The sequence below is a fragment of the Tupaia chinensis genome, unplaced genomic scaffold (assembly GCF_000334495.1).
Source record: "Tupaia chinensis unplaced genomic scaffold, TupChi_1.0 Scaffold140095_1, whole genome shotgun sequence".
NCBI classification, from domain to species: Eukaryota; Metazoa; Chordata; class Mammalia; order Scandentia; family Tupaiidae; genus Tupaia; species Tupaia belangeri.
Genome location: NW_006199974.1, coordinates 396,310 through 408,834, shown reverse-complemented (window position 1 = coordinate 408,834; position 12,525 = coordinate 396,310). Strand labels below are relative to the sequence as shown.

Here is a 12,525-nt window from a genome sequence, read left to right as displayed (position 1 = left end):
CCTTCTTTCTTTCTTTCTTTCTTTCTTTCTTTCTTTCTTTCTTTCTTTCTTTCTTTCTTTCTTTCTTTCTTTCTTTCTTTCTTTCTTTCTTTCTGTTTTCCCAATTTGCTAGAGGGTGTGCGCACTCCCTGGAGAGAGAGAGAGAGAGAGAGAGAGAGAGAGGAGAAAGTGAGAAAGCATCCCCCATGGAACATGGTCATGCCACAGTCCCTTCTCCTACTTATCCCTCCTTTTGGGATATTTGGGCATGAATGCACATGTACCTGAAATACTTTTCAAGCTGCCAGGTCTGGGAACTGCATGGTCAGCCATGTAGAATTCAGCCACCTGAATCAGCCTGCACCACCCATTTTTAAATGCAGTACCTTAGAGCTTAACTTTTTAGATTTTCAAAGAAATTAATATTTATTTGGTACTCTTAACATCTTGTATCATCAACCTGAAAACGAATTAATGACAAAAAGCTCTTTAGTTTGTAGAATATATATACATATTAATGACAAAAAGCTCTTTAGTGTGTAGAATATATATACATACATATATATATATATATATACATATACATATGTATATGTGTATATATATGAATATACATACATATATATGTATGTATGTATGAATATATATAAAATATGACTATAACTAGTATATAGATTTCATAAATCTGTATATGGGAAAATTATATGTCTTGATCATGCCAACATTATGATGGTGACATTGCCCTATATCTTGTTGACTATTTGATCCTTGTATATTAGTATGTGTGTAGTTTTTACATCTATACTGCGGATAGAGTTTTTCTACATAATTGATTTTAATCAGGATCTATTAATCATATCTAGTATAGTCTTTTGGTAAATGTGTATTTGTAGGCACCAGCAGATGGCGTCGCATTTTTGTCTCTGGACCCCTACATGGCTGACCACTGTTTGCGTTCTGGACCCAGTGGCTTGAAAAAAATCACACCAGGTGTGCATGCCCAAGATCCCAAGAAGACAATCAAAGAGGACGGATTGCGGTGTGGCCATCTCCCTGGGGCATGATTTCTCATTTCCCTCTCGCTGTCTCTGCCTCTCTCTCTACCTCCAGCAAGTGCATGAGTTGTAAGGCAAAAATCTTTGTTTTTTAAGGTATATTTGTATTTTTTCTCTTACCTAGGAATTTTGGAGAAATCCAGTAGAGAAGTTGTAGCAGAAAAACCCAGAGCAAATGAAACTAGTACTCCTTCAGAGCAATTGCTACCAGCAAAAGAGGTAAGTGAGGAAAAAAGGAGTGTTTGTTTTCTTTTTATTCATACGTAATGTCATCGTTTGTCTGTGGATCCTACATGAATCAGAGATTCACTCATCTCTTGCACAGTCTGTACTATGTGAGGGGTAGGAAGATGGAAGTAAAGAGATCTTTGTTTTCATCTTGATTCAGAGTTTGCATTTTGAGAAAGAAGCCCAGGGGTAATTGTTGAAAAGTGAGAATAATTTTTTTTAACAGCTGATAATCACTTTATTTAAAAAATTGACTTAGGCATCTGTACTTATGACTTCAACCTCAACTCCTGGTTCAATACTCATGAAAAATTGTTCTGTACTGTTCTACAAGACACAATTGTTGAAAAGTCAGGGTTAAGAAAGCAAAAATATAGAATAGTTTAGGGACCAGCAGATGGCATAATGGTCATGTCGCTGGACTCCCATGTAGTCAACTGGGGTTCGAGTCCTAGACTCGGCAGCTTGAAACTCAGGCCAGGCACGTGTGGGTATGTGCCCAAAATCCCAAGAGGAGAATGGAAGAGAAGGGATTACAGTGGGACCATCCCCTCTGGGGAGTGATTTCTCGTAATGGGGATATTTCATCCCCTCTGCTGTAGGAGCATCTCTGGTAGTGGCTGTGATACCTTTTCAACTGGGGTTCGAGTCCTAGACTCGGCAGCTTGAAACTCAGGCCAGGCACGTGTGGGTATGTGCCCAAAATCCCAAGAGGAGAATGGAAGAGAAGGGATTACAGTGGGACCATCCCCTCTGGGGAGTGATTTCTCGTAATGGGGATATTTCATCCCCTCTGCTGTAGGAGCATCTCTGGTAGTGGCTGTGATACCTTTATCCCTTCCGTGGCCCTGTGCCAGCATCCAGTATTCTCTGCCTGAATCCAGTTCCACCTGGCAGGAGTGCCTTGGCTTCAGCTGTGACTGGCCAGCCCAGGACCATCAGCAGAGTTCTCTTTCTTTGATTCTCCAGCCTGAGGGGTGTTTGCAGCTTCCTGCTGTATGAGTCTCTTTCTTGCTACACAGCCCAGTTTAGATACTCATATCTTTTGTCACTTAGGTAACTAATACCCTACATTAAAAAAATCTTTCTTTTGAAATACCTTGATTGGTGGAGACCAGCAGATGGCAGAGTGGTTACTTACGTCACTGGACTCCCACACAGTCAACCACAGTTTGATTCCCAGACCCAGCAGCTTAAAACACCCTGGGCATGTGTGCATGTGTGCCCAAAATCCTCAAGAGGAGAATGGAGTAGAAAGGATTGTGCATGGCCATCATCCCTTGGGGGTGATTTGTTACTTTCTGTCTCTCTGGAGCATGTATGCGCCCTGTAGCAAAAATCTCTCTGTAAAAAAGAAAAAAAAAATACTTGGATTAGTTGCTGTTTTCTGAATGGATCCTGACTAATACATAGGTGAACATTTAAAAGGCAAAAGAACATATGTTAATATAAATTGAGCCTAGAGAGCAAGGCAAATAATTAAGAAAATTCACTTGTGTGGGATGCTTTAATAAAAACCAAATCAGTACAGTATTAAGAAATTATCATTAAGTGTAGAAGGTGGGGATTCAACAGATATCTATTTTGTAATAAAACAGTGAGCCCCCCATGATTCCCTTTTTTCTTTATTCAACTAATAAATGTTCTCTATTCTAACTAGAGTGTGTATGATGCCAAATATCAGATGGGATGAGAAGATGTAAGCTAATGATATTTTAGGAAACAAATAGACTTTTAAAAAGAAGTTTGAATACATAAAATTTTGTTTTCTTTTAAGAGCAACTGTTGATATGCTTGTTTTTCCATATTTTAAAAAGAGATTTCAGATAGGGACCAGCAGTTAGCATAATGGCAATGTCTCTAGACTCCCATGTAGTCGACCGCGGTTCGCGTCCCGGACCTGGTGGATTAAACTCATGCCGGGCATGTGTGCGTGCGTGCCCAACATCCCAAGAGGAGAATAAAGGAGAAAGGATTGTGGCGTGGCCATCCCCCCTGGGGGGTGATTCCTCGCTTTCTGTCTCTCTGTCTTTCTCTGTCTTTCTGGTGAGCGCATGTGCCCTATAGCAGAAAAACCTCTCCAAAAAAAAAAAAAAAGAAGAAAAAAAAAAGAGATTTCAGATAGACCAATGCATTCAAATTACATATGCATTATCATGAGCAAAGTAATCGGCAATACTCACACAAAAAGTTTTTCATTGCAGCAATGGTGATCGAATGAATAAATATCCTGACAAGGATAACAAAAGCCAGGGTTTTTGTTTTTGTTTTGCTTTTTGGAGGGGGGATTGTTTTAATTTTAATGAAGGTAGGTCCCTTTTTACATTTCTATTATAAATGTGTAGAAAGAATTACTGTTCTAGCACATGGCTATAACCATTCCACTTGAAAAACTTCGCTTATGTGACAGGCGATTAGATGAACTGAGTGGATTTAATTATTGATCAGATTTATGCAAATATAAAAGAGCTATGGTTTCAGGCCCGGTAATGTTAAAGGGCTACATAAACTTTAAAAAGGAAAATTTAGTTACAACTTAATTATAAGTATAACAAGAATGACAGCCACTTTTCTGATTATGGAGTCATGGCATCATAGACTTTAGCTCTTCAAAATGAATCATTTTATTACTTTGTACAGCATATACAAAAAGCATTCAGTTAATGCTGAATGAGGTCTACATACAAGAAAATTAGGCTAATGATCATAATCTCAGTAATTTAAAATTCAAAGAGACTATCCTAATCACCCAATTCAGGTCTTTTATTTTTCTAACAAAAAATTTGAGATTAAAAAAAAAAAAAGTAATTCAGTCAGGGATAGAGCCCAGGGTTTTCTGAAGCTGGAGTAGGTGACAAGTTACTCTAAACAAGGTTCCATTAAGAGAGGAAAAGTTTAATTCTAACCTTAGGTTCAGGTTACTACCCATAATGCTTTTAGTACTTTAGAGAATGTTAGGGGACTTGGGAGAAATGATACATTCGTAACTATATTGCCATATAAGCTATAGACCAAAAGAAAAAAGAAAACAAGACAGTATTGAGTCTCGACCCCAACCCCTCTAGTCTCTCCTCCCACCCAGAGCAACAGGGAGCGTTTGAATTCCTCATTTCCTGGAGCAAAAGCAATGCTGCTTAGTGTATTGCAGGTGGAGAGACTAAATAAAATTCTAAGCAAGTAAAAAATCTAGAAAGGTACCGGGGTGTATTTTCTCTGAGAAATTTCTTATTGCTATTTTTTGGCATGTCTGGATTTCTGAGCGTGAAAAAGAAATAAAAGAGTGAATATTAAATGCTGTCTTATGTTGCAATACTTGTTAACAATAAACTATAAAAAAGACTATAAAAATCTAATTTAGACTTTATTAAATATATTGAATTTAAAGGTTGCTTTATGTGATAAATAGTAAGTGTAGCTTTCAACTCTCATAAAGATGGTTTTATTGAACTATATTTAAGAGATTAAATTTTGAAAAAAGTTTTTGATTAAATCCACTGATGAATTAAAATGAAATGTCAGTATATTACCTTGTGTAAAGAATGCACATGTTTTTGTATATTGCTTTATTCACTAGGTAATATTTTTCAGGTTGTAGGAATGGCTTTCATAGTATATCAGAGAACACCCATATTCAGCATGCTGAAGGAAAGTAATAATTTTATATCTGTAACAATAGAAACATTTGTTGCTGAGTTAAAATTAATATGACTTCATATAAATTTATATTCCAGACTACTTTACTCGAGTTTAGCTGGAGAAGTGCATTTAAAGAAGTGTCTCTTCCCATGGCACACAGTATAACAACTTCAATTGAAGATTTTTCCACACAAATTCTCCAGCAGGAACAGAATGAAAGGTCTTCAGCTGCGAGCTATGTTATGAACCTTGTAAATGTCTCACAAGTTTGGCAAGACAGCTGCATGTTTCCTGAGGAGGAACAACCGAAGAAAATTGCCAAGGCAAGTATCAAACGAAACCCTTTCAAACGGCTGACTGGGATGACGGGATTATTTTCTTTTTTTCTTTTTCTTTTCTTTTCCTTCTTTTTTTTTTTTTTTAAATATCAGGCATTGTATAAGGAACTTAGGGATCAAAGACTGGAGTCTCTTGGCTCCAACTTGGTACTTGACCCAGTACCAGTCTTCTCTGCTACCTATGGGCCGCTGCTACCACAAAGGACTTATACCTGTTAGCTTAGTGCTCTGTGAGTCTGAGGCCACAAAAAAAGGAGACTTTGTGATTTCCAGGAAGCTCATTTTGGTTGTACATTTGAATGACTCTCAGAGAAATTTAGGAAGATGAAGAAAGTACTGTCTTTTCTTAGTTTGGGTAATTTTATTTATCTTTATTTATACCTTAGCGAATGTTCTGTTTTATTTATTTTTTTTTTTAGAAGTTTTTGCTATAGGGTGTGTGTGCTTGCCAGACAGACAGAGACAGACAGAAAGCGATAAATCACCCCCAGGGGGGATGGCCACGCCACAATCCCTTCTCCTCCATTCTCCTCTCAGGATCTTGGGCACGCACACACACGCGCCCAGTGTGAGTTTTAAGCCACTGGGTCCGGGACACGAACCAAGGTCGACTACATGGGAGTCCAGTGACATAGCCATTACACTAACTACTGGTCCCGTGAATGTTCTGTTTTAATATCAGTAGTCTTAAATCTTCTTTACATGTATTTTGAAAGTCTTATAACATACTGAAAAAGTAGGAAATAGATAAATATGAGGGGACTTCAGAAAGTGTGTGGAAAAAGGAATGGAAATATGAATTTATTTTGGTGTAACAACAACTGAAATCTATGCATAATTTTTTCTCGTAAGACATACTTCCTATGACCGTTTTGAAGACTCTTCATATAGTTACTCAGTTTTAAGTACACAGCAAGAATAACAACCTCTGATTGGGAGGTTTTAAGAGTCCTTAGAGACCAGCAGATGGCATAATGGTTACATCGCTGGATCCCATGTAGTTGACCACAGTTCAAGTCCCAGACTGGGTGTCTTAAACTCATGCCTGCGAGTGTGTGTGCATGCCGAAGATCCCAATAGGAGAATGAAGAAAAAATTGCAATGTGGCCATTCCCCCTGAGGGATGATTTCTCACTTTCCGTCTCTTGGTCTCTCCCTGTCTGGCGAGTGCACACGCTCTATGGCAAAAACCTCTCAGAAAAAAAAAAAAAAACCAACCCCCCTCTTTAAAAAAAAAAAAAGAATCCTCGAAGATAGCCTTTTTTTTTTTTTGTAAAGAGATTTTTGTTATAGGGCATGTATGCTCGCCAGAGTGACAGAGAGAAAGAAAGTGAGAAATCACCTCATGGTGGGGATGGCCACTCTGCAATCTCTTCCCCTCCATTTCCCTCTTGGGATCTTGGGCATGCATGTACATGCACCTGGGCATGAGTTCTAAGCCACCAGATCCAGGACTCGAACAGGGATCAACTATGTGGGAGTCCAGCAATGTTACCATAATGCCATTTGCTGGTCTTGAAGATGGCCTTCCTATTCTGCTCTTGTCATCCTGAGAATCCAGAACATTCCCTCAAGGAACTCTGTTGACCGATCAGATGTGAAGGCAGCCTTTTTCTTGTCATTCGCTATCCCCCCTCTACCATTAAAACACAGCAGATAATGTGATAAATAGTGAGAAGCTCGTAGACACATAACTTGTGAAAGTCTCTGACTTCTTAAGAATAAGGAGATGCTACATGAGATTGTTTCTGTTGTTTCTATTACATTATTTTTAATGTACTTACCTTTATATGGGAGGTTTAGTTAAAAAACACCTATGGGGGATCAGCAGTTAGCGTAATGGCTATGTCGCTGGACTCCCACGTAGTCAACTGCAGTTCGTGTCCCGGACCTGGTGGCTTAAAACTCACGCCGGGCGCGTGTGCATGTGTGCCCAAGATCCCGAGAGGAGAATGGAGGAGAAGGGATTGTGGCGTGGCCATCCCCCCCGGGGGGTGATTTCTTGCTTTCTGTCTCTCTCTCTGTCTGGCGAGCGCATGCACCTATAACAAAAACTTCTTCAAAAAAACAAACAAAAAAACCATCGATGGAAATTTAGCGAAAGAAAATAAGTTCAAAAACAAAGCAACCACTAATATCAAGGATACCTGTTTTCTGAGTTCTTCTAACTACAAGTAAAGGTATTGTTATGTAAAGCTGATTCATGAGTTTTTCCTAAGGTCTACCGGTTGAGCATAAAGGTCTGTAAAGAGAAGCGTCATTTTGGAATTGCCTCATTTGACATAAAACATCTAACTTTCTATGACGAGCAATCCATTATCATAAAGCCGTGTCTTTATATTTATGTGTGATGCCAAACTCTAGGAATTTGGCTCCACTGTACATGAACTGCACGGTGCTGTCAGCGTACAAATAACTCAGTGCCGCATTTATTTCCCCCTAGTTTTGTTCTGACATCATGGAAAAACTGGACACAATGCTTCCACTGGCTCTGGCGTGCAGAGATGCTTCTTTTCAGGAAATGAGAGCGAACTTGGTGGAGGCCTGTTGTAAAGTGGCAACAGCTGTCCTGGCGAGACTGCGGGAGAGAGGCATGGAGGTTCCTTCCAAAGCACCCCTGAAAAACCTGCACACCGTCCTCTCCACAGCTGTGTACGTCTTCCAGCATTTTGTGCAGTATAACAATCTGCTGAAGGAAACGACCAAGAAGTGAGTGTCACTTACGTTAAGTTGATGGCCATGCTTACAGAAACATGTCGTCTTTGGCTTTTTTGATGAAATATTTAATATTTGAGTAATTAACAGTGACTTATTTTCATTTGTCTTGACTAGGAGGCATTAAGAAAGGAGAGTTTGGGATATATCAAACTAGATACACACCTAGTAAGAAAAGGAGTCTTTGCAACAGCTTACTCTAAGACCCGTGCATTTTTCTGTATTCTAATGCAGAGCAACTATTTTCCACACATTGTTATGACATGATTAAATGTACCCTTTCCATTTGGTAAGGCACACTTGTACTGACCCCACTGAAAAGAACAAATAAACTCGTTTTTGCTCATACATGCGTTTGTGAAATATTCACTTCCCTGTTTTGTTTCCAAACCAACAGGCTGTTAGGAGCTGACAGAGAGAATAAATGCACTTTAATCTATCTTAATAACCAATGTAAACATATTTAAGGACATCCATTTGGTAGTAAACTACCCATAATAATTGAAGAGGAAGCATCTGACAGTCTTAATTCTCATGTATTAATATACAAAGAATGTGCATTTTTTTTTGCAGAGATAAAACTTACTGTCGGTGGGAGCCAGCAGGTGTCATAGTGGTTAAGGTGCTGGACTCCCATATGGCTGACCATGGTTCAAGTCCCTGACCTGGGGGCTTGAAACTCACGCCAGGCATGTATTCGTTGCATGCCCAAAATCCCAGGAAGAGAGTAGAGAAGAATGGATGGTGACATAGCCATTCTCCCTGGGGCGGGTGGGCGGGGGGCACGATTTCTCACTTTCTCCTCACTGTCTCTCTGTCTCTCCAGTGAGTGCACATGCCCTATGGCAAAACCTTAAAATAAATTACTGTAGGTTTAATCACACTATCTTTGTGGTTACCCTTGTGCTATCCAGAACATGACTTGACTCTTTGCAAAGGCACATGTAGATTTAGCAGTACATGTAATCCCAAGGATCTAGTCTATGTGCTTTGTTTGGCTTTTGCAATCGCTTGTTAAGAGAAAAAGCAGTGTAATATAAATCACCAAAGATAAAAGTAAAATGAGTGTGGCTTGATGTAGGATATAACTATGATATTTCTTTAACTCTTACAAGTTTTCAGATGTTGTGATTCGTACTTGAATTTATAAACAAAATGTGCCAGAATCACTTTATTTCTGTAGAATATTTCAAAACAGTTTATGAGATAATTGACATCTACAAAATTACAATTTTTTCAAATGAAAAGAGTGTTGGTAGGACGTGTGATAGCTTCATGAAAGTTGGTTCTGACAAGCGCGTGTTGTTCTCCAGTAATAACAATAACCTAATGCCTAAATAATGCACTGATCTCTAATAATAGGCTTATGAAGAATACTTTCATTTTTGAGTGATGTATTGACAATGCAGTTTGTCTCGAGTTGAAGTGCATATTTGTAGAACAGCAGATGTACGTTTTCAAAGGACTTGCAAAACAAAGACTCGCTTTTTTTTCGTCTTCTTTTTGGAAAGTGAATGTGGATGCAGACTTCAGCATTAGGAGGAAATGAATGATTGATATCTAATAATCAAAACCATTTGTAGTACTGGAGATTGTTACCTCCTACTGCACAGGCCTTAAATCTCTGTCTCTTTGATCATTCCCACCGAACAGACCCATATTCCTGGTGCCTGTCCAACGATATCAGGAATTCATCAACACGCTACAGTTTCAGGTTACGGACTACTGCGTCAGAGTTTGTGCTACAAGCATTTTACAGGATGCTGAGAGCCACCACTGGGATGACTACAAAGCTTTTTATGAGGTGTGAAGTTAAGTTTACTATCCCTCCTTTTTACACAAATATGTTTTACTGCCTACCTGCTTTCTGGCTAATTAGAAACATGAGCTTGGCATTACTAACACACGAAGGCTGTTAGGATAATATTTTTTAAATATTGAATTTGTACTCAGGAAAAACACTGTTTTTAAAAAAAACCTGAAATAAATTAGACATCAGAACTCTCCTTCTGCTTAAAAGCAAAAATAACTTAATTTGAGCTGCCATGCGGCAGTGCGATGTAAGTTGAAATATAATGGGAGACAGTGAAAATTCAAAAGGATAGCAGTGCAAAGATGTTATGAACTTATATTTTTTTCTGAAGGGGCCATTTATGGGTATTCTTACATTTTTTTTCCTTGTTAATCTATTTCCATCTATGTTTGATCTTTTATTTATTTTTTTTTTTTTACTAAGCAGCTTTATTCTTTTTCTTTACTTTTATCTTCTCATCGTACTTAGGACTGCAGTTCGAGACTCATCTGATCATTTATAGCTTACCTGTTTTCCTTTAAGAACGTATTTTAGAATCCCAAATTTCTACCGAATCAAAGCCTAATGATTCCAAGTGCAATAAAACCTAGGATCCGTTTAACTTATTTGTCACCCAGCTTCATCAGTTTACAGCCGCCTAAGTCTTATTGGTTATATGTGGACTGCAGTATTTGAAATGTTTGGAAGTCAGTCCCAGGGCAGGGTGGAATGTGTACAATATCTTAGTAAAAGATCATCAGAGTTTACAAAAAAAAAAAAAAAAAAAAAAATCAACAGCCAGGTCCAGTTTCATTAGCTTTTTCCATGTCCTCACCATTTTTTCTAGATCGAAGTTTATGATCTTTTTCTCAATTGTCCTAATCACAATGGAGTATTGAGAAGAACAAGAGTGGAGTTTTATTCAATAGTTAACTCCTGTCGCCTCCCTGGTACTAAAGATTCCTGTGCCTCCTTTAACACTTGGATTATTATAATAAATACGTGTTGCCACAACAGAGAGGAGCAGCTAATAAGGTCTTTTAAAGGACTTTGCACTTTTTCGAAGGCCATTTCATCTCTCCTTTAGAGGCCCTTCCCAGATAGTTTTTCTTTTTGCAAGAGCGTCCATGTAGGGTTTTCCAGACCTGACATACTTCAAATAGTAGTGGTAGCACTAAGCGGAATGAGAAAGAGAAAGTGGGATGGTGCAGCTGGTAGCCTGAGATAAGAATGAAAGTATTTGGTCTTCCCTCTCCTGGCAGTATTGCAGCTTCCTTATTTGCCTTGAGGTAAACAGAGAGGTTGAAAATGAATCCATCTCGTGTTTTAAACTATTTCAATATGTCAGGGTACTAATGAGCAATTTTATATCCTGTTTTCAGTGAAGAGCAGGTATCATCGTTCGGAATGTTCAACATAAGGATATTATGTTTCCTCTTATGCAAATTGGGAGCTAGAATAGTTGTACAGTATAAATAATAAGTGGATACATTGAGAACCTGTTATTGAAGTTACCAAGTATTTAAAAAAAAAAAAACCCAACAAATTACCATGTAACACGCAGCTCTTAGATCTTATGACAAGGCTTTAGCTTCAAAGACAGAAATAACAAGATAGTTACCCTGTGATTACATGGTACTGTAGCTTCCATATACTTACATGGTCAGTAGTTACAATTTAATTGCAGAGTGAGCAGTTGTTATTTATGCTCAGAAAAAAATCAAATGATACTGCTTTTCTATTTACCAAAAATAAGAACCTTCTAAAAATAGCACAGATTTTAAACTGTTTTGACAAGTGGAGTACCTGATGTGATTTTTATCTCACTTTCTACACTCCTTCTCCTCTCCCCTGTTATTCCAAATGCTTTGTAGAACAGAGCTGCTGTGTTTTTGGCAGGTCTGTTTGGAGAGGAAAAGAGATGCTATCTACCTAACTGAAAGCAAAGTACAGGATAGAGATCTCAGGGGAACCTATCACCATGTGCAGAGGGTAGTGAAGAAATAAAAGAATAATTTACAAGATCTGGAGCCATATTTGCTTATGTCTTGTGATAGCAAGTGAGCCTTCGATAAATTATTTCCATTTCTGATCTGTCAGTTTACAGAGGCAGAGAGTTCTGTATCTCTCTGATGAGGTGCTGGTCAGATGGTACAGTGGGTGTTCAGATTACATGTTTAAAATTAAGCTCTTAGTATAGTTGACATCTGCTCAATTTTAGGAACTTGTGTTTTTCAATAGTCAAAGAATAAAGAATTGTCTGTTCAAAGATAATATTGAGTGGCTTCTATAATAAAGCCCAGCTGCTCATTTCCTGATATATAATCTAAATAAAGACTCACATCTGTTTACATTATAGTGGGTCTGCAAAAATAACAGATGTTTACTAGCAGAATACTTTTGAAATGACAACAAACAGGGAAACAGGTCAGAAAAATAAATGAATCACATTTACTTTCATGAAAACCCTTGCATATATTGATAAACATGTTTTAAAGAGAATTAGTAGAAAAAGACCAGTTTGGACTATATTTAAGTAAACCATGAAGTTTATTTTTTACAATAAGTAATTTTTACTTTTAGGAGAAGAAATCATGTGAAAGTTATTTTTATTTTCTCGTTTACTGGTAAAGAGTGGCTACAAAGGACATCGGGGTTTTTTTTTCCATATTTTGAAAAATACAAGAAATCAGTTTGATTGAGTTATACAAGTACTCACTCGCTGTCACCTGGAAAATTGATGAAACTCATTCTTGCTAGTCACTACATCAACTGGGGACCA

At 38.0% G+C, this 12,525-nt stretch overlaps 1 protein-coding gene across 1 annotated transcript in view; it reads left to right on the top strand.

The window, feature by feature from the left end:
• KIAA0825 (KIAA0825 ortholog) overlaps positions 1-12,525 on the top strand; it is a 494,795-nt gene that overhangs the window by 154,289 nt on the left and 327,981 nt on the right. Inside the window, exons 7-10 of the mRNA XM_014593286.2 lie at positions 1,159-1,253; positions 4,994-5,221; positions 7,680-7,945; positions 9,605-9,755. Of these exons, the coding sequence (XP_014448772.1) occupies positions 1,159-1,253; positions 4,994-5,221; positions 7,680-7,945; positions 9,605-9,755 (740 nt within the window). The remainder of the gene's footprint in view (positions 1-1,158; positions 1,254-4,993; positions 5,222-7,679; positions 7,946-9,604; positions 9,756-12,525) is intronic.